The 27,260-nt window shown below is 43.5% G+C and overlaps 2 protein-coding genes across 4 annotated transcripts in view; one reads left to right on the forward strand and one right to left on the reverse strand.

Annotated features, from left to right (window-relative positions):
- The window catches only part of NUDT22 (nudix hydrolase 22), a 29,774-nt gene extending 29,285 nt beyond the window's left edge, over window positions 1-489 (reverse strand). The window contains exon 1 of one of the 3 annotated variants that reach the window (XM_069739460.1): window positions 443-489. The gene's annotated coding sequence lies outside the window, so the exon portion shown is untranslated. Of the gene's footprint in view, window positions 1-223 lie in introns of all 3 variants that reach the window. The other 2 variants (XM_069739458.1, XM_069739461.1) reach the window with 2 other exon arrangements.
- DNAJC4 (DnaJ heat shock protein family (Hsp40) member C4) lies at window positions 443-26,761 on the forward strand. Its single transcript, XM_069739463.1, has 7 exons — window positions 443-579; window positions 10,382-10,480; window positions 13,744-13,837; window positions 17,034-17,263; window positions 17,635-17,793; window positions 18,873-18,959; window positions 26,561-26,761. The coding sequence occupies exons 2-7, from the start codon at window positions 10,398-10,400 to the stop codon at window positions 26,661-26,663; spliced, it is 756 nt and encodes a 251-aa protein (XP_069595564.1). The 5' UTR covers window positions 443-579; window positions 10,382-10,397; the 3' UTR covers window positions 26,664-26,761.
- Window positions 26,762-27,260: the final 499 nt, after the last annotated feature.

Consider the following 27,260-nt stretch of genomic DNA (forward strand, 5'->3'; position numbering starts at 1 on the left):
TTCTGGCCTTTCACCTCCCAACAAAATGATCAGGAAGTCGCACAGACACCAAAGTGTTAATGATAAAAGCACAAGCCCGGAGACACCGCGATCAACCGGGGGAAAGAAGAAGTTTTTAGCTTTTGGAAAGTTTATAAGCACAGGAGCCCGCTGAGGAGGGGTCAGGGAGTTCTACGTCGCCCTTAAAGGGGGGAGATGACTTTTCCCCTCTGCCACGTCATACCTGCAGCTCTGATGACGTCACGCGGGTCCTATGTCGCTGATAGCCGTCCTAGAAATCGCAGGAGGCAGCCTGGCCCTGTAACTGCCAGTGTGAACGTCCCCCTCCACATACGTCACTCACACAGACGGCACGGTAATCGGTAGCGGATCCCCTCGTACACCGGCCACCTATATCGCACTGTGATATCGCAATATATCGCGCACGTAAATCCTCCGGTACCTGCTTCGCCGCTACGGCCCCGCCTCCTCCACTCCCATTGGATAACGCTACCGGCCACAAGGAAGCATCACAGCCAATCACAACCGATCTCTGGTTAGCGCATGCGCGGCCCGTCGAAGGTGACATCTGCGAAGACGGTAAGTAGGATTGGTTATCTCCCCCCCCCCCAATACGCAGATGGTTTACCCCGTGACTGTGTAGTCTCTAAAGGGGGTTAGTAATCTGGTACGTCTTTATAGGGGGGAGTCTGGCTGTGAGGCTGAATGCTCTGTACATAACCTCAGTGTAAACAGGAGGCCTACCTACCCTGCAGCCAGTCACAGTAATGGAGGACAGTGGCAGTTATGTTCCTCCATGACTACCCCTTCCAATATGGCACACTGCAGCAGATGCCACAAATTTCCAACACGTTCTCTATTATCCCCCTGACAGGAGCACCAGAGTCAGTATCAGAGGGCTGTGCTGGCATTTTGGGGCGCCCTGCGGGATCCCAGATACATAGGCCACACACAATGCCACATTGGTTTCTTTTCGGACTGAAATATCCCCTTAAAAATACTTTAAAAAGTTATTTTTTTGTGCTGTAGGAGGCTTTTTTTGTGTATATGGGGTCTTATTTTTCTGTCAATTCATACAGTGGTCAAATATGGAGACATTTTTAACCCCTCAGCTCAAATGAACATAAAGGAGTATTCCCGTTACCTAGATCCTCTCCCAATATGTAGTAATAATAATAATAGTAGCAAATACCTCCTGTTAGAAATGTATAGTTCTTCTGATTCGCTCTGTCTCTTACCCCATGTGCAGGACATTCCAGTAGCTTAGGTATCCATGGTTACGGCCAATCACATAGTGACACTTGTAGTAGTCATAGCCATAGATATATAAGCTACAGCAATGCCCTGCACATGAGGTAAGTGACATAGCGGATCAGAAGAACTGTACTACATTTCTAATGGGAGGTATTTGCTAATGTTATTATTATTACACCTACTACATATTGGGATAGGATCTTGGAGACAGGAATACCCCTTTAATTGTACATGTACACAGGGACCTGAAGTGTGGAGGGGGCTCCCAAGCTGCTGATCAACCATTTAGATGCCACTATGAATCACTGATTGAGAGATTTAGTTTTAAAAAATAAACACATCTCTGGTAACGTCGAATCAGTAAGGTAACATTCCCACAATGAGTTTTTGGTGAGTTTTTTTAGGCTGCGTATTTTCAAAAAAAGGCAAAAGAGGTGGCAAAAATACTAAACATCAAAAACTCACCAAAATCTCATCGTGGGAACATAGCCTAAAAGTCCTGTCTATCAAAATATAAAAGTAACTAGATGGTGGTCCGATTCTAACGCATCGGGTATTCTAGAATATGTATGTAGTTTATTTATGAAGATTTTAGAATAATACACTGAATACACAGGATTCGGCCGGCCGCGACCAATTAGCGCCTGTCGCTGATTGTTCGTGGCTGGCCATGTAGTATATAGCACAGCCACGTAGTATATGGCACAGCCACGTAGTATATAGCACAGCCATGGAGTATATAGCACAGCCCACAGAGTATATAGCACAGCCCACGTATTATGTCGCACAGCCCACGAAGTGTATAACAGCCCACATAGCATATAACACAGCCACGTAGTTTATAACAGCCCACGTAGCATATAACACAGCTCACGTATATAACAGTCTACGCACGCAGTATATAACACAGGCCACGCAGTGTATAACACAGGCCACATAGTGTATAATACAGGCCACGAAGTGTACAACACAGGCCACGTAGTGTATGACACAGGCCACGTAGTGTATAACAGCCCACGTAGTATATAGCACAGCCTACATAGTACATTGCACAGCCCACATAGTACAGCCAACGCAGTATATAGCACAGCCCACATAGTACATTGCACAGCCCACGTAGTACATTGCACAGCCCACGTAGTACATTGCACAGCCCACGTAGAACATTGCACAGCCCGTGTAGTATATTGCACAGGCCGCGTAGTATATTGCACGGCCCGCGCAGTATATAGCACGGCCCGCGCAGTATATTGCACAGCCCACGTAGTACATTGCACAGCCCACGTAGTACATTGCACAGCCCACGTAGTACATTGCACAGCCGACGTAGTACATTGCACAGCCCATGTAGTACATTGCACAGCCCACGCAGTATATAGCACAGCCCACGTAGTACATAGCACAGCCCACGCAGTATATTGCACAGCCCACGCAGTATATTGAACAGCCCACGCAGTATATTGCACAGCCCACGCAGTATATTGCACAGCCCACGCAGTATATTGCACAGCCCACGCAGTATATTGCGCAGCCCACGCAGTGTATTGCGCAGCCCACGTAGTATATTGCGCAGCCCACATAGTATATTGCGCAGCCCACATAGTATATTGCAGAGCCCACATAGTATATTGCGCAGCCCACATAGTATATTGCAGAGCCCACGTAGTATATTGCACAGCCCATGCAGTATATTGCACAGCCCACGCAGTGTATTGCACAGCCCATGCAGTATATTGCACAGCCCACGCAGTGTATTGCACAGCCCACGCAGTGTATTGCGCAGCCCACGTAGTATATTGCACAGCCCACATAGTATATTGCAGAGCCCACGTAGTATATTGCACAGCCACGTAGTATATTGCACAGCCCACGTAGTTTATTGCACAGCCCATGTAGTATATAGCAGTGTGGGCATCATATTCCTATTAAAAAAAAAAAGAATTAAAATAAAAAATAGTTATATACTCATCTTCCGTTGGCCCCCGCTTTGCACCGATGCTCCTCGCGCGCTCCGGTCTCAAGAGTGCATTGCGGTCTCGTGAGACCGTACGTCATCATCTCGCGAGATCGCAATGCATGGAGCGGTTACCGTCTTAGGGTTGGTATGAGCGCAGGACCTGTGATGACGTCGCAGTCACATGACCGTGACGTCATGGCAGGTCTTTCTCGCATAGCATCCTTGGCACCGGAACCTGCCGCTTGCACTGCCAAGGACAGTGCGCGACCTCGGAGGGTGAGAATAACCTTTTTTTATTATTATTATTATTTGTAACATTAGATCTTTTTACTATTGATGCTGCATGCGCAGCATCAATAGTAAAAAGTTGGTCACACAGGGTTAATAGCTGCGTTACCGGAGTGCGTTACACCGCTCTCCCGTCACGCTGGCATTAACCCTGTGTTAGCGCTGACAGAAGGGGTGTATGGAGCGGGCACTGACTGCGGGGAGGAAGGAGCGGCCATTTTGCTGCCGGACTGTGGCCATCGCTGATTGGTCGTGGCAATGGCCATGGGCGTTTTGCCACGACCAATCAGCGACTTGGATTTCCATGACAGACAGAGGCCGCGACCAATGAATATCCGTGACAGGCAGACAGACAGAAAGACAGACAGACGGAAGTTACCCTTAGACAATTATATAGCAGATTAACCTGTACAATTAGTACTGTAAAGAGAAGAAATAAAAATGTAACAATTGATGTTTTTTTTTGTCCCCCGCATCTATGTTTAAAAAATGCAGTGAAAACACACTTTGTTCAATAAAGCAGAAGCCCGCCATGCACAAAATAAAAATGATTTTCATTGGTGGAAATATTTTCAAACAAAGTTATGGGTTTCAGAAAATGGCGACAAAAACAATTTTTTTGTTATTTTTACAAATTATTGTAAACAACTAAAATAATAATAATAAAAAAGAGTACTCACGTTTGTCTAGTGATTGGTGCCATAACCATACCGACCTGAAGAATCACGTTACCGGGCAATTATTACTGCACAATCAATGCCGTGAAAACACCCACCCCCCCAAAAAAAAAATAGAAATATGAAAAAGTTATAGCTCGTGAAAGAAGGAAAGTTAAAAACAAAAGTGCAAACATTAAAAAATGCCGAATTCTTATAGGGTTAAGCATAAATACCTCAAATGACATGTTGCTTCTTTTTAGTGCATGTTCACACACAGACTTTATGTGACTTTGATATTAATAACTTTTTCCAAGGGCATGTTCACACTAGCAGTATTTGGTCAGTATTTTCTATCAGTATTTGTAAGCCAAAATCAGGAGAGGAACAATCAGAGGAAAAGTATAATAGAAACATATCACCACTTCTGTATTTATCACCCACTCCTGGTTTTGGCTACAAATACTGATGTAAAATACTGACCAAATACTTCTAGTGTGAAGTTATTAATATCATATGACTGGACAACTTGTTTAATGGCAAAGCTAAGTTTTCGACTCCCCTTTCCCGCTAAGCACTACCCCTTTTTTTATATAAGTAGTGAAAACTCAAAATATTTTTTCGCAACTTTTGAGTTGCAGACAGTTTTTACTGCAGATTTCGGGTGTCAGCTGTTTGATGAATGGGGTCTTAAATTTGTTTAAAAAAAAGTCCTGCTTGCTGACTTTCACTACTTTGGTGGAACATTCCATATTCGATGATACATGTTATTCATTTCCACATATTTGTATCATAATCGTGGCTAAAATCCTTTGAATTGTGTCCAGATGTTGTTTGAAGCCTTATCCACATAAGCTGATGCCAGTCTGCTGGGGTGTATCTATAGGGGGTGCAGAGGAGGTAGTGGTGCCCCAAATCCAAGTGTATGAGGGGCCCATCAAAGTGTTATAAATGCCACATGTGGACCTGGGGAGACAGATTTTACACTGAGATTATGGAGGTTATACCTCCACCTACCTCCAATACATACAGAAGCTTAAGAAGGGAGATACTTTTTGCTGGATAGCTTTTAGGCAGAAAAATAAGTCCGTACATACAACATCCAATCCACTACTATTGGGAGTGATTGTTAGAAGGCCCTTGTAAGGATTCACGCTCTCCGATTGGAATTAGGTAGCGTTCACACAGGCAACGCAGTTTAGTGTAAACACGCACAGTTTTATTGCTTTCATAAAAGTCCAAGGGATTCAAAACCAAAAACAGCCTTTTCTGGGCACAAAGGAATCACAGCAAATAAACAGGAAAGATATATATCTTGGTACCGTGTTAACCAGTGGATAGAAAAATATTTAGAATTGAGAGTCCTCAGTGGTTGATACCTTTTAATGGCTAAATGAAAAGATGGTAACAAATTGCAAGCTTTCGAGACTACGCAGGTTCCTTAATCAGGCAGAGAGTAATAGAAATTCTGAAGAATCACATATTTATGCACAACATAGCACAGAAAAATGCCTTAGATAAGACAGGTGACGTGAAGCAGAACTGCCATTATGTGAGTGATAAACAGTTATGTCCATAAATATTGGAACAGTTCGTAGATAAGGAGTGTGATTGTTTTATTGTCTTCTGATTGGGGTCTGGTTCTATGTTATTATGACCCCACACGGTCGGAGGAGCAAATTTCTTAGTTGATGTAAAAATACATAAATCCATGCGACACATTCATTCCTGCACTGAGTGTGTCAAAGGTCATCATCATAAGAGTCTGGGAATATAAGCTGAGGTTGAGCATGCGGACCTCCACTCAAGACAGAGCCCCATCCTTGAGATTGATGGGAGTCACATTGACCGCCAGTAATTAGGAAGTTCTATGGATAGGAAGTAACTTTCATGCTTAGTATAACTCCTTTAAGTTATATAACCCCAGTTCCAAAAAGAAAGTTGTGTAAAATGTAAAGAAAACAAGAATGCAATGATCTGGAAATCATATTCTATTCACAGAACTGTCACAGGTGTGTCAGATGCTACAAACAGTCACTCTGAATCTGGGTGCAGAAGGTCTCTGCGTTTGGACCCAGTGGCAATCTCTCTCTGGCTCTAATTGACACACCTGGACCTGGGTGTTTATAGACTCCCAGTCTGCTTCAGGAAGTAGCCGGTGATATTCACATTTTCCTTTGTGAAGGCTTGGAGCTATAGGAGTTGGCTTACTTACTCTCTGGTTCTGTTGGAAGACCTTAGGTGTTACCTCCCTGAGTATGCTCAAGATAAGTAGCTTCCCTCTTGTTTGTTTCCCTTCTTCTCTTTAGTGTACAGCGGGGACTGACCAGTGCTCATCCCCTTCCCTATTAGCTATAAAGATATACAGGGCTTAGGTTCCTGCTTGGTGATTGGTGTAGAACCAATACAGGGATGGTAGTCGAGACAAAGGTGCTATTAGATCTGCCTGGGGGTCTCCATTCCCCCATTCCCTGGGGATTGGGCTTCCTTCCCCTCGTGTTGCACTTAGTCTTCCCACACTGTGCTTGACAAGAACATAGAACACAGATCACAAGGTGATTGTTGGACATTTTTCCATTTGTTAACCCTGTCCCAACTTTTTTTGGGCATCAATTTCTTAACAAGTTAATTTTTTCAAAAGAAATGGAAAAATTTCCAATGTTCAACTTCTGCTCTGTGTCCTATATCCTGCTGTGAATAAAATGTATACACTACTCAAAAAAATAAAGGGAACACGTAAACAACAGAATCTAACTCCAAGTAAATCAAACTTCTGTGAAATCAAACTGTCCACTTAGGAACCCACAGTGTTTGACAATCAATTCCACATGCTGTTGTGCAAATGGAATAGACAACAGATGGAAATTATTGGCAATTATCAAGACACCCTCAATAATGGAGTGGTTCTGTAGGTGGGGACCACAGACCACATCTCAGTACCAATGCTTTCTGGCTGATGTTTTGGTCACTTTTGAATGTTGGTTGTGCTTTCACACTCGTGGTAGCATGAGACGGACTCTACAACCCACACAAGTGGCTCAGGTAGTGCAGCTCATCCAGGATGGCACATCAATGCGAGCTGTGACAAGAAAGTTTGCTGTCTCTGTCAGCGTAGTGTCCAGAGGCTGGAGGCGCTACCAGGAGACAGGCCAGTACATCGGGAGATGTGGAGCGGGCCGTAGGAGGGCAACAACTCAGCAGCAGGACCGCTACCTCCACCTTTGTGCAAGGAGGAGCACTGCCAGAGCCCTGCAAAATGACCTCCAGCAGGCCACAAATGTGCATGTGTCTGTACAAACGGTTAGAAACCGACTCCATGAGGATGGTCTGAGTGCCCAACATCCACAGATGGGGGTTGTGCTCACAGTCGAACACCGTGCAGGACTCTTGGCATTTGCCACAGAACACCAGGATTGGCAAATTCGCCGCTGGCGCCCTGTGCTCTTCACAGATGAAAGCAGGTTCACACTGAGCACAAGTGACAGATGTGACAGTCTGGAGACGTCATGGAAAGCGATCTGCCTGCAACATCCTTCAGCATGACTGGTTTGGCAGTGGGTCAGTAATGGGGTGGGGTGGCATTTCTTTGGAGGGCCGCACAGCCCTCCATGTGCTCGCCAGAGGTAGCCTGACTGCCATTAGGTACTGAGATGAGATCCTCAGACCCCTTGTGAGACCATATGCTGGTGCGGTTGGCCCTGGGTTCCTCCTAATGCAGGACAATGCCAGACCTCATGTGGCTGGAGTGCGTCAGCAGTTCCTGCAAGATGAAGGCATTGAAGCTATGGACTGGCCCACCCGTTCCCCAGACCTAAATCCGATTGAACACATCTGGGACATCATGTCTCGCACCATCCACCAATGTCACATTGCACCACAGACTGTTCAGGAGTTGGCGGATGCTTTAGTCCAGGTCTGGGAGGAGATCCCTCAGGAGACCATCCGCCGCCTCATCAAGAGCATGCCCAGGCGTTGTAGGGAGGTCATACAGGCACGTGGAGGCCACACACACTACTGAGCATCATTTCCTTGTCATGAGGCATTTCCACTGAAGTTGGATCAGCCTGTAATTTGATTTTCCACTTTGATTTTGAGTATTATTCCAAATCCAAACCTCCATGGGATATTAATTTTGATTTACATTGATAATTGTTATGTTTTATTGTTCTGAACACATTCCACTATGTAATGAATAAAAATTTGCAACTGGAATATTTCATTCAGAGATATCTAGGATGTGGGATTTTAGTGTTCCCTTTATATTTTTGAGCAGTGTATATGAGATTTTCAAATCATTGCATTCTTGTTTTCTATACGTTTCACACATCGTCCAATTTTTTTTTTAGGGGAATTGGGGTTGTATGCTGAATCTTCCGTGTGGTCAGCTGTTTCTCTGTCCGACTTTGATATGTGTCATGTATATAATTGTATGTACCTTATATGGTGAAATCACGTCTGTATATTCCAATAAAGCTGCGTGATACATAAAGTCCTGATGCTTGGTTGTGCTGTCTGCGTTTCTTATTTTCACTAGTTTTCATGTATGTGGTTTACATTGACATCTCCGCCAGCGGACGGCCTTCCCTGGCGTTTGATCATTTATGTTTTATGTCTGAGCAGAAAACCGGATAATGGCACAAGCAGGATTCCTCACAGTAGCCTCATATTTAATTGCCAGCGCACAAAGTTTACCATACATTGAAGTGAAGGCCAAAATATTCCCTGCCATTTGTAGGCGATTACATGGGTATTTGCATTAGAACTATAGAGATGATGGGTAGTGAGTGATAATTACATGCTGCGTCCAATGTGGAAGCCAAACCGTGACCTGATACTGACCGAAAATCACGTGATCAATCTCGTTACTGCGAAACACAATTAGTACAAAACTCCATTGATTACACTACATGGACTGTCATCTGTGCATCACATATTCTTGATGAAGGAAAAATTGTGGATTATTCCGCCCGGCTGGAGGAATGATAAAATCCAGAATTCAAGAAGCTGTATTTTTGCAGTTTTATTATCAGCGCGTTTCGGAATATACCACACTTCTTCTTAACAATACAACCACATATGTCCTCACAAACACTGGTTCGAAGCCCATTTACACTTTGGTATTTAAAATAATTACATGTCATTTTATTAAAAAATCTTCATCGTTTTCATAATTCATTTTAATTTTACTATTATATTCATAATCTCCCTCTGTACATGTTTGCGTCTGTAGTAGTGGCTCTCTCCATAGATACCGGTCATTTCTAAATATGGCTTCCACAGACAGGCTTTGGCCAGACCCTCTGACTATCAGGTCCCAGGGAAGTCTATAAATTCAACTTTTAACCCCTGTGCAGGAGTGTGAAATTACAAATAGGCCCTTGGTTGAGTCCTTGGAGTAGCAGCTGGCTGGTGGAGCAGGCTGGCAGGAATTGTCAGGTCACAGGGTCAGAACCCGAAAGGTTGACAAGGGACAAAATCGTGAGTTAGAAGAATTGTCAGTAAGAACTTGCCTTCACCTTTTAACCCCTGTACAAGGATGTGGACTTACACATGAACCCTGATTTGAATCCTTGAAGTAGCAGCTGGCTGGTGGAGCAGGATGGCAGGAATGGTCAGGCCCCTGAGTCAGAACCTGGAGGCTAGACAAGAGACAAAATTGAGTCAGAAGAATTGTCAGTAAGAACTTGCCTTCACCTTTTAACCCCTGTACAAGTATGTGGACTTATACATCAACACTGAATTGAGCCCTTGAAGTAGCAGCTGGCTGGTATGGCAGGATGGCAGCAATGGTCAGGCCGCTGGGTTAGAACCCGGAGGCTAGACAAGAGACAAAATCGTGAGTTAGAAGAATTGTCAGTAAGCCCTTGCCATCGTCTTTTAACCCCTGCACAAGGATGTGGACTTACACATGAGCCCTGATTTGAATCCATGAAGTAGCAGCTGGCCGGTGGAGCAGGATGGCAGGAATGGTCAGGTCGCTGGGTCAGAACCTGGAGGCTAGACAAGAGACAAAATCGTGAGTCAGGAGAATCACCAGTAAACTGACTGAGGGCAAAACAGGAATCAATTAGCTAAAGCAGTAGTTAACCAGAGCTAGAATAAACGATAATTGGCAACCCCTAGCAGTAGGCCCTTGTATTGGCTGATGTGTTATAATAATTTTCGGGTAATTTAACGGAACCTGAGTTCTGATTTAACACTTTCCCAATTGTCTCTCAACTTACAGGGATTTAACATGACCCATGATGTCATGGCGCGGTGTGTGTAAAGAAGGACGCCAACTATGTCTGCTGCAGACTCATCGTTGTGCTGGAACGTATTCACGGTGAGGTGGTGTATGTATCCTGAGCCACAGGGCCACGAGAGTCGTCATATGGCTAATAAGTGAGGAGCGATTGTGACAGCCCCCTGAGTAGTATATGGTTATGGGGGCTACTTACACCCTGCTCTGAACATTCTCAATTTATACCTATGTTTAACCCCTTCAGTAATGTTCCTTGTGATATGATGCTACGAAAACCTTTCATAGAACCCTTAACATAAATGAGACATTAAATTGCCATGTTGCACCTAATAAATACTGACGTCATAGGGGAATTCTACTTCAGTTGCCTTTTTTTTTAAATTATGGCATAATCTTGAATATATTTAATTTGGACTAAAGTTATTTTTTGCAATTGGAATAATGAGCTTAGAGCTGCTCAAAAAAGCACAGATAAGAGAGAGTTGGAAATTCTTTGACTGGACCGTCAGAACGAGCTCACTGATAGATTCTCAGATAACTCATTCTGCAGCCAGCAAACGACAGTGCAACACCGAGGTAATGGAAGGCAAACGATGCAAAAGTTTTAATGAAAACTGATTTTTAGCCAAAAATTAAGTGAACAAAAATTGTCTCCAAACGTGGACGACCACTTACATTACACTGGTGTGCGTTGTGGATTTTTGAAAAATCCACAGACGACCAATTTGACCTTTGTGAACATAACCATAAACAGATACCTCCTATTAATTTGTATTTCATAAATCAATAGTAAAGAGAAAAAAAGGCAAATTTATAATATATGTTATTGCAGAAAGTGATATCATTTCCCTCCTGGACTTATCTTTCACTCTCAATTCATAATTAATGGGTAAAATGTGTTCAGTGAGGACAGATGATGACAGTTGGTGCTTTATAGATTCTATGGAGAGGGAGGAGCTACAGGCGACACAGACATTCTGCTCCAAGTTCTTCTAAAGCAACAGTTACAGTTCTCCATAGAACTTTATGAGCACCAACTGTCCTCTCTCCGTAATGGAAAAATCTGTATTCAGTGGAGATAGATTTTCTCCAAGAATTGATCATTTCAAGAATGAAAGATCAGTCCAGGATCTGATAAGGTCTATTACAAAGTTTCTTATTTTCACGTGTACTATTGATATATGGAATACAAATTAAAACTCTTTTTAATTCTTTTTCCAACCTTCATTTTTCAGCTATCTGTGTTTTTTTAAAGATACACCACATATTCCCATTATATATGTGGCTGTTCACATGTCCGTCTTTTTGTGGGAAGGTTGTCTGCGGAAAAAAAAGAGAACTGGGGACATGGTCATTTTTTTGTATCCAATTTAGTGTAAGTCTCAAAATTAAATTTTACATGCAAATTAACGAGTCTGTAAAAAAAAGGCTAGCACTCAGATGCCATCTGTGTGTTATCCTTGTGTGTTTTTTTTTTGTTTTGTTTTTTTTAATGGGTAGAAAAAGGTTAGAATTTTTTTTTTCATACAAGAAAAATGGGTGTCGCACTGATGGTAAAAATGGGCACCTGGACCATAAATGAATGAAGATCAGATCCAGCGTGTTGCTGACAATTGCTCCGTTTTTTTCTTGTCCTCTTGTCTGAATGAGGGCATATATTCATGTCTGCATCAGACTCTTGAGCGGCACCTGACAGACCCCGTTATGAGTTAGTGGGGTCTGTTGGATCAGGCAGAGTGTTGCATCTTCTGGAATAAATAAAAGCAATGACGGAAATGTGAACCCGGCCTGCACAAAAGCCGAAAACCCCAGACTATTGTATCAGTATATCAACGCGAGACCAAGACTAAGCTACCTGTCAGTCCGTGATTTGCAGCCATCATAGAGAATTGTGTTCATTCGTTCAACATAATTGAATTTCCTTACCACACACATTGACAGGGACTAAGGTTAATTATACTGCCTGGGAAATACCCCATTACCTGTGTTGTTTGAACTCTGTGGAGAAACTTACCTACCGCAGTCAATGAACGCTGAGGACGTAAACCCTTCCATATGCTTGTAATATTGGAACTGAACTCGTGACCCCAGCGTCACCCGATATCATTGTGATGTGTTGCCGCACCGTGCCGCCTTTAGAACCATTGATCAGATCCCACCTAGACCTTCTTTTGATTGCGCGAGCCGTGTCGAAGCCAACTTTTCATTACAGAGATAAACCCTCTGACCCTACTACTTCCTCAGCCGGATGACTCATCCCAAAATTGTCACTCATAGGGCAAAAAAAATCACCAAAATGTCCCACCTCGTGTGGATTATCTGGAACTCAACTCTAGATCGTTGAGGTTTTGCTCCAGACATCCCCATAATGAGTATCCGTGCCCGCTTATCCGCGCCCCCAATAGTACAATAGAGCAGTCAGTTTTCATTAAGAAGGGTGGGATATACCTCCTATTAATGGCTCCCGAATGCTGCATAAATTTTAAAAAATCCATAATTACCTCCCAGACCAGCGCCACTTCTCCACTCTCAGTCCCATATGCCCTGCCAGTCTCCTGACATAAACTATTTCATGTGACTGCTGAAGCCAATCAGTAGCGGCTGATCAGCGGCAGCCTTCACAATTACATATGAGCAGAAGAACAGCATTTTTTTCCACTGAGATGTAAATGTGAAGGCTGCAGACGATCGGCAGTTGCTGATTTGCTTCAGCGGTCATGTGATGTGGTTTATGTCAGGAGACCAGATGGGGGACTAGGAATGGAGGAGTGACTCCATTCTAGTTGGTGAGTACGGTATATATACTGTATATATATTTTAATATGTGCAGCATCCTGGGTCCATTAATTGTTCTGCAGTGGAGAATCCCATTAAATTCTTCATCCTGTAATGATAAAGAGACATCCATGGCCATGGTAGCACGTTTAGGCTGCGCAGGTTGCTCACAGGAGTACGAGCAACTTGTGGATTAGCGTTGTCATGTTGAAAAATGGTTCCTGGGACACTTTGGAGAAATGGTCGTACCACTGGTTCTACTACAAAATCAATCTAACGCCGAGCTGTTAGTGCACCTGGAATGAAGACTAGAGGGATCCGACTACTATACATTATGCCACCCCACTCCATAATCCCAGGAGTCAGACTGGTGCGTCATTCCCTCATTTTTCCATCATTTACAGATCACTAACTTGTCTCCATCCGCGATTTCCATAATTCCACGATTCTTCCTTCTTGACGTTGCAATTTCAAAGTTGAGTAGTATGTATAATGTTAATATTACACATATTTACACCTGGTGGTTAATGTTCTTGTTTCTTATTCTTTTATGTTGTATACTTTTTAAGGTCGAATTTAAAGGACCATTACCAAGTCCTAGGTGTTGGGAGAAAAGCCACAAGTGAGGAAATCAAGAATGCCTTTTTCACCTTGTCAAAGAAGGTTAGTTTCATGTCCAGCCATGATGTCACTGTTATAATAAACCAGAAAGGATAAAAATGACGGTCAGTACTCAGTGTAAGGCATAGTCATCCGAATAATGGGCATCATGGCTTTCCACCAAGAGCCACATCCCCTTCATTATTTTTAAGGCGCAGATAAATACTGGCTGTGAATGAGACTGGGAAAATGTACTTTAAGGGAAGCTATCATCAGAAAATTACCTATTTTTTTTTTTATATCAAATTTTTTTTAAAAATTGCTTTTTTTTTTGTTTATTTAAAAAAAAAAGTAGTAATCTTGTATTTTTTTCACTGGCCATTAGGGCTTTTTTAGACTATTGCTCCCTTTCCTTCCAGGAAAAGCTTTCAGCAGTCTAATTATCAGCAGAGGCAGGATTATAATGACTCCCTGCTCCTCCCTTTATAGTGACATTTGCACATGCTCATTAGATGCTCCAGTACAAAAGATGGGGTCAGTGTCTGTTAACTGTGGCTATGTGCATGTGTTGTTTCCTGAAACAACAAGGAGTCTGAATATTTTTATTTTTATTTTTAATACAAATATGCATAAAAAAAATAAATAAAAAAAACTGCAACAAAATGTTTAAAAAAAAAATCATGTAATGCTAACAATCGGGCATTTTCTTCCCTTTATGGCTGGTTTCACACATCCATGAAATATTGCAATTTCAATATCTGTCCTGACCGCCAGATCACCTGAACTGCGATAATTGCCTTTAACAAAGCTCGATCGCGATTATCTTGCAGTGTAAATCCCCTTAAGTCAGGTCTGCATAATGACAAAGCCGCCAATACTTCATTGTGAGAGTTCTACATCTGCTTCTATCTGTAGCGAACTTACAAATTGTCTCTTCAGAGAAGAGGAGGACTAGAACTCTAGCGTGACCTATTGGAAGCAGCAATCTTAAGAGTCAATATCAACCTTTTAACGAGCCTTGCAATATGACTTAGGATAAAAGCCAAACCAGAATTTTTATTTGAAGACACGGTGTTTAGGGGTGTTGCCTCTCTTTAGTGCAAAGTATGAGATCTGATTTGGCTGGGTGAGAGACTCTGGGCCGTGGTCTAAGAGGTAATGTTTCTCCTTGTGGAGAGTGACATGTCAGAGTGAGGAGACTTAAAAGCCATGCATGCTCCTCTGGGAAACTAAATGCACAAGAATTTGAACGCTATGTCTCGCTTCACAAGGAGAAACGTTACCCCTTAGATCCCAGTCCAGAGCCTATCACCTAGCCAAATCAGATGTCATACTTTGCACTGATGAGGGGCAACACCCCCGAAACACTGTGTCTGAACATTGAGATTCTGGTTTGGTTTTATCCTAAGTCATATTGAAGGCTTATTGAAGGGTCGATCTTTGAGTTCTAGGATTGCTACCTCCAATAGGTGGCGCTAGAGTTCTAGTCTTCTTCCTCTCTGAAGAGACAATTTCCATATTTAATTTCCCAGAGGAGCATTGCAGTAAACCTGCAATTTTATCTATCTACTACAACTCGTGTCAAAACTCCAGAGAGTACAGAAGCACTTCTAATCTGATTAATTTTAGAGGAGCATGCATGACATATAAGTTTCCTCACTCTGGCATGCCAGGCTTGGTATGTCACTCTCCACAAGGAGAAACGTTGAACCTTCGACACTGCTGTAGTGACCGAAACATGATATCATTGAAGGAGTTAATAAAAGGCTGGTATGTCCTTATCATGTCACCGAGATCTCCAGTAATAAGCGAATTCGGATCCCTTGTTCCTCCATTAGTTTATACACATCCCTCATCTTTCCTCCAGGAAGAATTCTGCGTTTCTATAAGCATCCCTTGTCATAGGTTTTGATCAATTTACTAAGAACATCCAGAAGTCCTAGAAATGCACCAAAAAAAAAAAAAAAAAAAAACCAACAGCTGAACATGCACTAATTAGGACATGTGCTTGACCCCTTAAGGACGAAGACGATTTTTATTTTTGGTTTTTACATTTTTCCTTCTCTTCCTTCCAAGAGCCATGATTTTTATTTTTTGTCTAATTCACGTTTCCATATCATGTTTTATAAAACTGAAATTGTTTTCTTCTTAAAGCTAAGAAATACTGTAGTGGAGAAATAATCATTCCAAACATTGCCTTTTGGGTTTTGTTTTTATGGGGCGGGCTACGTGATTTTCCAAGTCAGTGCAATTACGACAATAATAAACTTATAAGGTTGTTTTGGTTTTTTTTTTATTAATTTAGTTACTTTTTTTTAATTTTATCAATAAATAAATAAAAATTGTTAATTTTCAGAGACCCATAGTTTTTTTTTATTTTTCCATCAATGAACCTGCATAAGGTTTAGTTTAGTTTTATGCTGTAATTTTTAATAGCACTATTTGGGGGTTAAATATGATGTTTTAATAATTTTTTTTATTGCATTTTTGAGGGAGGTGAGGTGACGCAATAAAATGGCAGTTTTGCCACTTCTATTTTTTATTTTACAACGTTTATTGAATGAGTTGAATAGTTTTATGTTATGAGGGATCTGATTTTAGTGGACCACACTGGCAATACTGAATAGTTGTTTTTTTAAGTATTAACTGAGGAAAAGTGGGGTGATTAAAATTTGTATTTTTTATTTAATATTTTTAAAACTTTTTTTTTTTTTACATTCCACTTTTTTTTTCATTCCCAATAGGGGACTTGAACCTATGATTTTTTTTTTTTTACCAAATAAAAAATTTCAGTATTGCAATATATAGGACTGGACCTCACAGGAGTACCAAGATGGCTCCCTGGCTGCGTTGCCATCGGCTTCCCACAGTCACCTTACAGGTGGTGGGCAAAGGGCATCGAATCGTCATGCTACCAGGATGGCATGACGCAAAATACCACTATCAGTGATTGACAGTGTCATTTAAGGAGTTAAACAGCAGCGATCAGAGCTAGCTCCAATCACTTGTGCCGATCAACTTGCATGTAGCTCAGCGGCTCTGGCCAAGTTGGCAGCACCGCTGAGCTCACTGACGTGACGTCAGCACTGCAGACAATAACAGCAGCTGAAGCAGCTGCAAAGACTCAACACTGGACCTGGGGATGGTGAGTAAGGCACATTTTGTGTTGTTAAAACATACTGCCTGTTGGGGTTTTGGAAAACTACTTTAATGCTAGACTTATGTAAATGTCTTGCATTTATGTGCCTATGTTTTTCAGTGCCATCCCGACAGCGACCCCGCAAACCCTCTCCTGCATTCCCAGTTTGTGCGTCTGAACGAGGCCTACAGAGTGTTAAGCAAGCACGCTTCACGCACGCAATATGACGGCGTCTTGGACGCAATACAGAGAGAAAATTGGAATTTAAGAGGCCGCAGCCCATATAAACCTTCGGGTCCAACAAACAACTGGAAGCAATCCTATCAGACAGAGCAGGGACCATATACCAGGTGACATCCGAGACTAAGGGCTCCATGCTTGCAGGAGACCTTCATATGTCTCCATCCTTGTTCTTCTTTCTGTAGCAACTTTCCCTTTCTTCATTTTAGGTTCCACTCAGCCCTTCCCTTCCCATCCTCCATCTCTTATCTCCAAAATCCATAATATCAGAACATTCCTTGGTTGATAGTGATGTATAGGGGCTGGGGTGGCGGAGGAATGCAACACTGTCCTATATAAGAATCTCACAAAAAAGTCATGAATGTTGATATCAAACCAAACTCCCCTTCCCCATATCAGTTACTTTTTCTCTTCCATTTTTTTCGACACTTACAGTAGATTTTTCACTTTTTACTTATGATTGTGCTTATTCCCTAATCAGGTCCACATCACAAGACCACGCGCGGTACTGGTCCGAATTTCCTCCAAAAGAAGATTGGGAAGAATCTACAGAAAAACGCAGAAAGAGCAATGCTACGATAGTTTTATATTGCTTCTTAGTTGGAGGCCTAAGTGTATTTTTACACTATGAGCTTTTTAGGTAATTACTTTTCATCACTTTAAGTTTTATTTAACCCAATAAGCGCCATACATGCGCGTTGCTTTAATCCCGTGCCATTGTACAGGTGGTGTCATTAAAGTTGCACGCCGTCCAGCAAAGCTGGAGCAGACCAAGCAGGCTTAAAATGTGCAAAATTTATTACAGTGGCTCAAGATGGAGGAAAAATTTGATGCTCGAAACAACAAGTAATGTGTCTTGAACATAATGGTGTCTTGACAGATTTCTGACTTAAAACACTTTGAAAGGTCGCAAAAGTTTTGTGCAACTCGAAGGTGCACAAACACTTTGTGACTTTTGACATTTTTGCATCAGTCCATATCTTCCCAGGTGGGTGAGACCGGACATGTTGAAGCCCGTCCTACAAATTCTTCAAAAGTTATGCCAATATAGAGCGCCAAAAATACAGTAACTGGAGTAACCCTTCTAGCGAGGAACACTGAGGCGGACACTAGTGGTAAGATGCGCCAAATTCGTTAGGTTGTGTGTGCCTCTTAACTAAATTAGATGCATCTTACAACTGCACGCCCAGCATAATGCCATGCTTAAAGAGGTTGTCTAGGAATTTTTTATTTTTTTTGCTATGAGCCTAAAAACTAACAGGCAGGTAGTTGCTAAAAAAAGGCAACTACCTGCCTGTTCTACCCAGCACCAAGCGGTCACTGACCACTCCTGCCGACAAGTCGGCTGCTCCACGTCAACAGAGCAGCTCTTCTTCCGGGCTGCTCTGTTGACTGAGCGTGACAGAGGACCTCATACTGATTGACTGCTGGCTCCCTGCAGTTATGCAGCGGGGAGCCAGCTGTCAATCAGCATGATGTTGGCAGTCATACCCCGTCAGAGCAGAGGAATAGAAGTCGCCGCTCTGTCGACATTATGTCAACGGAAGCCGTTGAATCGCCGTAAGAAGCGGTCTGTGACCACTCTGTACTGGCAGAAAGCGGCGCAAGGCACAACACGAAGGTAGTTAGCAGCTAGCTGCTTGTAAGTTCATAGGCACATTAATAAAAAAAAGTGCTAAAATGCCAGTGGCCTAAACGTTGTTGTTTGCCTTGTTATAGAGCATTTAGAGATATTCGGAATAAGGAACTGGATGAACAACAGATTAAAATTTTGAAATTTTACAATGAGAGGAAAGAGAATGCCAGGTGAGTGCACATACTGTACCCATAGGTAATCATGGGACTTACCGTATACATTTTTGTTTTTAGTTTTTGAATGTTCTAAAAAAATAAAGGAGTGGATGAATGTTTCAAGAACCACAAGGTGTCAAATTATTAAATAAAAAAATACACAAATGTTGGTTATCTTGCATTATCACCTTGTGTGTACTGTTCTGGAGCACACTGGAGAAGAAGATGGAAAGGGGAAATTGCAACTTGTTTACAGATTAAATCATTATCAGATATATTAACCTTTAAAAATAAAATGGAAAGGCTTTCTTAAAGACCAGAATAAACATGAAATACAGTCATCACCGGAAGTGTTGACACCCTTGATATTGTTCCAGAAAATAAAGCATTTTTTTTCCAGAAAATTATCGCAATAACACATGTTTCGTTATGCACATGTTTATTTCCTTTGTGTGTATTGGAACAAAAAAAAAAAACAGGACAAAAATACAAATTGGACATAATTGCACACACACAAAAAAAAGGGCATTCTGGACATCTTTTCGAAAATTGTGGTTTTCTTCAAACGTGATGCTTGTTCAAACTCACCTGTGGCAAGTAACAGAAGTATGCAATGTGAAAATCACGCCTCAATCCAGATAAAAAAGGGAGAAGTTGACTCAATCTTTGCATTGTGTGTCTGTGTGTGCCCCACTAAACGTGGAGAACAGAAAGTGGAGAAAAGAACTATCAGAGGAATTGAGAACCAAAATTGTCTAAAAATAGCAACAATCTCAAAGTTTCATGTCCGGATGGTGGATAAGCCGCCGCAATCAAGTTCCAAACAAATTCAAGCTGTCCTGCAAGCTCAGGGTGTATCAGTGTAAATGCGAAGTATACGTCAACATTTGAATGAAATTAAACTCTATGGCGGGAGTCCATGGAGGACCTCACTGCTGGCACAAAGATATAAAAAACTAGACTTCAGTTTGCAAAATGGGTGTAAGCCAAAATAATTTTGGGAAAGTATCTTGTGGACAATTGAGACCGAGCTTTTTGGTAAAGCACATCACTCTACTGTTTACCAAAAATATAAACCAAGCCAGCACCAATAATACTTAGTAAAAAGTAAAGAGCATAAGGAAGTGCAAGGATGTATAGGATAGGGTTAAGTGCATAAACATTAAAATCCTACAAAAGAAGAGAAGCACCAAAGAACCAATTAAAGTTTAAAACAGTGAATTTTATTAATAAATAACAAATTATAAGCAAGTATATTGAAAACAGGGACGAGACAATGGTAATACAAAAAGCATATCCGCGGCAGTGCAGCAGGTTAGCAAATTGCAAGTAACCCAGGCTGTATAAGTAGAATAGGACAAGTCATAAGGTGCGATAGTGCTATAAAGTACAACTTAATGCCATCATTGTATATATATATACTGTAGGGGTTCCACTCACTCAGCTGCGACGGCTGACACTCAGGAGGCAGGTTCCTTTAAAGTTCACTGGGTTTATTACTCCATAAACCATATGACAAAACAACAGAAAGCAAATAGCCTTTGGTTCAGGCAAAGAAAAAACAAGTGTCCAGTTCATCCGGCTCAGTCCTGAAGCCGTAACACACTCAGGAGGGTTTCACCTCCACACATATCTACCTGTGTTAAGCATTAGGCTTTCTTTTATATGTCTAACCACACCCAGAACCCATCACATGACCAGACATGTGGTTGTGACATCACCACAGGTCCTGAAACACATATAGGTAGCTATGGTTACATCACAGTAGCAAGCCATCTATAAGGGACATATCTCCCATCGATTAGACATCCTTTAGCCACGCTACATACCTCCCCCCTCTGCCTAAAGCCGTGGGGCTTGGCACTTTCTCCCACTAGACAAGGGATTCTTGACAGGGCATCAGCATTACCGTGCAGCTTTCCGGCCCTATGTTCCACATGGAAACAGAAGTCCTGCAGGGCTAAGAACCAACGGGTGACCCTAGCATTTCTACCCTTCGTTTCCCTCATCCACCTAAGTGGGGCATGGTCGGATATCAGTCTAAATTTACGTCCCAGCAAATAGTACCGTAATGTGTCGACTGCCCATTTTATGGCCAAGCACTCCTTTTCAACGACTGAGTAGTTCTTTTCAGACGAGGACAGCTTCCTACTCAGATAGAGAACAGGATGCTCCTCTCCATGTAGTTCTTGGGAAAGGACTGCTCCCACCCCAACATCTGAGGCATCTGTTTGAAGAATAAACTCTTTCTTGAAGTTTGGGGCCATCAGAACGGGTTGCTTACATAAAGCCTCTTTCATTTCTTGGAAGGCTGAATCTGTTTCTTCGGACCACTTAACCATTACTGATTTTGTCCCTTTTAGCAGGTCAGTCAAAGGCGCCGCCATTGTGGCGAAGTTTGGGATGAACCTCCTGTAATATCCCACGATTCCCAGGAAGGCTTTAACTTGCTTCTTGGAAACTGGTTTTGGCCATGTTTGAATTGCCTCCACTTTACTGATTTGGGGTTTTATTTCTCCATGACCCACTATGTATCCAAGGTACTTAGCTTCTTCTTTACCCAATGCACACTTCTTCGGGTTTATTGTAAATCCGGCCTCTCTTATAGCATCAAACACCGCTTGGACTTTCTCCAGATGACTCTCCCAGTCCGGGCTAAAGATGACGATATCATCTAGGTACGCAGCAGCGTATGCCTTGTGGGGTGCAAGGACTCTATCCATAGCCCTTTGGAAGGTGGCCGGAGCTCCCTGTAGGCCAAATGGCATCCGGACATACTGGAAGCACCCATCTGGTGTAGAAAACGCCGTCTTCTCCTTGGCTTCCTGTGCCATGGGGATCTGCCAATACCCCTTCGTCAAATCCAAGGTAGTTATGTACCTGGCGGGCCCAAGCCTTTCGATGAGCTCATCAACGCGGGGCATGGGATATGCGTCGAACTTAGAGACCTCATTCAACTTCCTATAGTCGTTGCAAAATCTCCACTCCCCATCAGGTTTTGGGACCAGGACAATTGGGCTCGACCAACCGCTCTTGGATTCCTCAATGACTCCAAGCTTCAACATACGCTCCACTTCCTTGGAGACTATTTCTCGACGGGCCTCAGGAATTCTATAGGGCTTCACGTTCACGCGCACATGGGGCTCTGTCAGGACCTCATGCTCTATGACCTTCGTGTACCCAGGCAACTCGGAAAACAGGTCCCTGTTTTTCTGGAGTAACTCCCGGCATTGCTGTTTCTGGGACTCCGATAGCGTCTCCGCTATAGTAACCGCTCCAACCTCATCTTCTGGGTTGCTTAACAACGATGGAGTTACTGTCGGCTCTCTATCTTGCCATGGCTTGATAAGGTTGACATGGTATACTTGGAATGGTTTCCGTCTTCCTGGTTGGTGAATTTTATAGTTTACTTCACCAAGTTTCTCGACAACCTCATATGGCCCTTGCCATTTGGCCAAGAACTTGCTTTCCACTGTCGGAACTAACACAAGAACTCGGTCTCCCGGATTGAATTGCCTCACTCTTGCAGACCGGTTGTAGACCCTGGCCTGAGCTTCTTGTGCTTGGAGAAGGTGTTCTTTCACGATAGGCATCACCTTTGCAATCCTCTGCTGCATCAGGGCCACATGCTCAATGACGCTTCTGTGGGGCGTGACTTCGGCTTCCCAGGTTTCCTTGGCTATATCCAGGAGTCCTCGTGGATGTCGGCCATACAGAAGCTCAAACGGTGAGAAACCTGTGGAGGCCTGTGGAACTTCACGAATGGAAAACATCAAATAGGGTAAGAGACAATCCCAGTCTCTACCGTCTTTTTCTATAGCTTTTCTCAGCATGCTCTTCAGTGTCTTGTTAAATCTCTCAACAAGGCCATCTGACTGGGGATGGTACACCGAGGTCCTCAACTGGGAGATTTTCAGGGCTTTGCATAGTTCCCTCATCACCTTGCTCATGAAAGGTGTCCCCTGGTCAGTCAGGATCTCCTTCGGCAGACCTGTCCGGGAAAAGACATGGACCAACTCGCGAGCTATACTCTTTGAAGAAGAATTTCTCAAGGGAATTGCCTCAGGATAGCGTGTGGCATAGTCCAGGATGACTAATATATACTGATGGCCCCGGGCTGATTTAACTAAGGGACCGACCAAGTCCATGGCAATTCTCTCGAATGGCACCTCAATAATGGGCAGTGACACAAGGGGGTTTCGGAAATGAGGAGTGGGAGCAGTTAGCTGACATGTAGGGCAGGACCTGCAATAGTTCACTATTTCCCGGTGGCACCCAGGCCAATAGAACCTCTGCACAACCCGTTCCTGCGTTTTTTCCACCCCTAGGTGTCCACCCAAGATGTGTGAATGGGCCATGTCCAACACCTTCCGTCTATATGGACCCGGCACTACCAACTGCTCTACCAACTCCTCCCTTATTTTCGTGACCCGGTACAACAACTCCCTGCTCATTAGAAAATGGGGAAATCTTGTGTCTGCCCCCGGCTCCTGTACCACCCCGTCAATAACTGTGACATTATTAAAGGCTTCCCTCAGAGTGGGGTCCCTATGTTGGGCAGTCCCAAAATTTTCACCGGATACCTCTAACTCCAGAATGTCAGATGCAGGGGACACTTCCTCCTCATCTCCAGCCAGGACACAAAAAGGAAACCTGTCTGACTCTGGGTGTGGCACCACCCTTCCAGGGTTCACTGGTTCCCTACTCTTGCTAGGGAGCTCAGAACCTTTCCCCCACAAATCCCAAAACAAACAGAAATCCCGGCCAATAATTATAGGGTGCAACAAGTTTTGAACGACGCCGACTATGTGGGACTCCGTGCCACATGTCGTTTCAATGTTCACACTGACCACAGGGTAGTCCTTTGCATCACCATGTATGCACCGCACTCCGACCTTCTTTCCCGGGAGCAGGTGGAGAGGAAAAATGGCCCTCACCAGGGTCACTAGGCTCCCCGAGTCTAACAGTGCCGTTACTGCTCGACCGTTCACCTTTACGGGACACGCTTGAGGTCCCTCGTTGGGCGGAGAGTTCACACTGCAGGCTGGATACGCATAGTATGAACAACGGCGTCCCATGCTACAGTCCATCTGCTCAGTGGTCTGGGAACATCGGGCAGCTATATGTCCTGGCTTGTGGCACCTCCAACAAACAATATCACCCGTAGGGACCTTGGGCACCACCTCCCCTGCCCTTGGTGACCTTGGACGCGCCACCCCTTTTTGGGGCTCAGCTTCCTTCTGGGACCCCCAGTATGGCATGGGCTGCCTCCTGAAGGAGCCTTCCAACCCTTGGTATCTCTCAACCAGTCCGATCAGCTCGTCGGCATTCTGGGGATCACCCTGGGCAACCCAAGTCTGTATAGGCCTCGGGAGGGAATGGACAAACCGATCCATCATCACCCGTTCTACCATTTGAGCAGGCGTAGATGACTCTGGCTGCAGCCATTTCTGGACCAGGTGCAACAGATCAAACATTTGGGAACGAGGTGGTTTGTCCCGGTGATAGCCCCAGGAGTGAACTCGCTGTGCCCTGACAGTCAGTGTCACCCCCAAACGTGCGAGAATCTCGGCTTTCAATTTGTGATACTCTTTGGCATCCTGCAAGGTCAAATCATAGTACGCCTTCTGGGGTACTCCTGTCAGGTATGGCACAAGTACCTCTGCCCACTGCTCTGGCGGAAGTTTTTCCCTCTCAGCGACCCTCTCAAACACCGTCAGGAAGGCCTCAACATCATCCCCTGGAGTCATTTTCTGCAATGCGCGTCTTTCGGACGTGGGTGTCATCAGCCAAACCTGGGGTTGGGGCGCTCGCCTTGCCCTGGATGGCGGTTGCCAGAAGCTGCATCTGCTGCTGGCTCTGTTGTAACTGCTGCCGTTGCTCCTGCTGGCTCTGTTGTATCTGCTGCATCAACAGCCTGTTGGTCTCTTGCTGCCTTTGCTCCTGCTGGACCAAGTGTTTCAGCAAGTCCTCCATTTTCTCTGGCAATGCTTGCTGGCTTGCAACAGCCTTGACCCAGGACATTCAAAAATAAACTCACTTCTCCGCTGGGAACGCTGCTCGCATGTCTACCACCAATTGTAGGGGTTCCACTCACTCAGCTGCGACGGCTGACACTCAGGAGGCGTGTTCCTTTAAAGTTCACTGGGTTTATTACTCCATAAACCATATGACAAAACAACAGAAAGCAAATAGCCTTTGGTTCAGGCAAAGAAAAAACAAGTGTCCAGTTCATCCGGCTCAGTCCTGAAGCCGTAACACACTCAGAAGGGTTTCACCTCCACACATATCTACCTGTGTTAAGCATTAGGCTTTCTTTTATATGTCTAACCACACCCAGAACCCATCACATGACCAGACATGTGGTTGTGACATCACCACAGGTCCTGAAACACATATAGGTAGCTATGGTTACATCACAGTAGCAAGCCATCTATAAGGGACATATCTCCCATCGATTAGACATCCTTTAGCCACGCTACAATACCAACAGTGGTGAAGTACTTATTGTGTACAGTATGCTAAAAGGCTGATAACCTTAAAATCAACAAAGTAAAAGACCTGAAGCCAAGAGGAGTACGCCATGTAAAAAAAAGCCAAGGGAATTACCTTTGTGACCGCGGAGACACCCACCCCAAAATGAAGTGAGGCCTACAAAGAAAAGAACACAGTGCCTACAGTCAAATATGGTGGAGGTTCAAAGTTGTTTTGGGATTGTTTTGCTGTCTTTGGCACTGGATGCCTTTACTGTTTGCAAGACATCATAAAATCTGTACATTACCGACAGATTTTGGTTGGAATGTAGTGCCCAGTGTCAGAAAGCTGTGTTTGCATCCTACGTAATGGGTCTTCCAGCAGGACAATGACCCCAAACTTCAAGAATCCCCAGAACTGGATGGAAACAAAGCGCTGGAGTGTTCTGAAGTGGCAGCAATGAGTCCGGATCTAAATCCCATTGAACGCCTGTGGAGAGATCCTAAAATTGCTGTTGGGAGAAGGCGCCTTCAAATATAAGAGAACTGGAGCCGTTTGCAAAAGAATAATGGTGCAAAATTCCAGGTGAGAGGTGTAAGAAGCATGTGGATGGTTATAGGAAGCGATTGATTGCAGTTATTCATTCCAAAGGGTGTGCAACCAAATGAGGGTGCCAACATTTTGGAGTGCCCAATTTTGGGGTTTTGTGTGAAATTATGTCCAATTTGCCTTTTTTATCTGTTTTTTTTTATGTTGTTCCAATACACACAAAGCAAATATAGATGTGTATAACAAAACATATGTGCGGTAATTGCAAGCATTTCCTGGAACAATCTCAAGGGTTCCAACACTTTCGGCCATGACTGTAGCTGTTGCCAATCAGTCTTTTGGTTGACCGTTATTACCCGCAAGGTAAATAAAGGTAAATTATGGTTATTCCCATTATTATAAACTCTCCTAGTACTGTGCAGCATCATATTAACGAGTCCATGTTGTACACAGACCTCCGCAGCATGCAAGAGCCTTCCTTGTCTTATTAAGGTGACCAGTCTTAACTCCAGCCCTGTTATTGTGTCTTATGTTGTGGACACACGACTTGTAGTGTAAATTCTACCAACAGTTCATGTTATGCTTTTGTACAGGATGAATGGATTTAACCTGCAGCAGGAGATTCTACAGCAAAAACACGAAGAAAGGCTCAGGCAATTGTATGGACAAAACCTGAAAGATGAGGCCGGAAAATAAGAGAAAAATGGTGAAGAAATTGTAATTTTTTTTGTTCTTCGTGTATATGATCCTTTTGTGCGACAAGTGTATGCTGTGTATTAAAGACTATAAACTTACAGATGGTTTCATTTGTTATCGACTTTGCTGCGTGATCAACCTAGATCACAGTAGATCTCGTAAATAGTTTTTTATGGGGCTCCATACGCTGCATTTTTTTTCCAACAAAATTTTCATGGGAAATATTAGACTCAGTACAAACACAGCCTTTTTTGTGACTTTGTGTGTTTACGGCTTGATCGAGATGAGCCGATCGCTTATGCACAACCCCTGTCCACGGTCCAGTGCTCTCTGGCCCTCGATAGAAACTGCCTGAATTTCCTGAAATTCTGAGCTACACGGAGCTCAGGAGTGATGTCTCGCCAGTCCGGCTTATCATTAGCCAAGCCTGAAGAGTAAGGAAAATTTGCGCAGCTCACGGCCAGTCCACGTTTCTTCTTGTAGAGAGTGCAAATCTAGCGTAAAGAGACTTATAGGCCTTATAATGCTCCTCTGAAAGTGTAATATTTAACTACGCTCTTCACAGAAGAAGATCTGGCATAAAGAGACTAATAGGCC

This window comes from Ranitomeya imitator, chromosome 9 (assembly GCF_032444005.1).
Source record: "Ranitomeya imitator isolate aRanImi1 chromosome 9, aRanImi1.pri, whole genome shotgun sequence".
In the NCBI taxonomy this organism is placed as follows: Eukaryota; Metazoa; Chordata; class Amphibia; order Anura; family Dendrobatidae; genus Ranitomeya; species Ranitomeya imitator.

Coding starts and splice junctions, on each gene's coding strand:
- DNAJC4 (XM_069739463.1), top strand. CDS start 10,398: ATGATGTCATGGCGCGGTGTGTGTAAAGAAGGACGCCAACTATGTCTG. Junction 13,838..17,033: donor TTTTCACCTTGTCAAAGAAG/GTTAGTTTCATG, acceptor TATGTTTTTCAG/TGCCATCCCGACAGCGACCC. Junction 18,960..26,560: donor GAGAGGAAAGAGAATGCCAG/GTGAGTGCACAT, acceptor GCTTTTGTACAG/GATGAATGGATTTAACCTGC.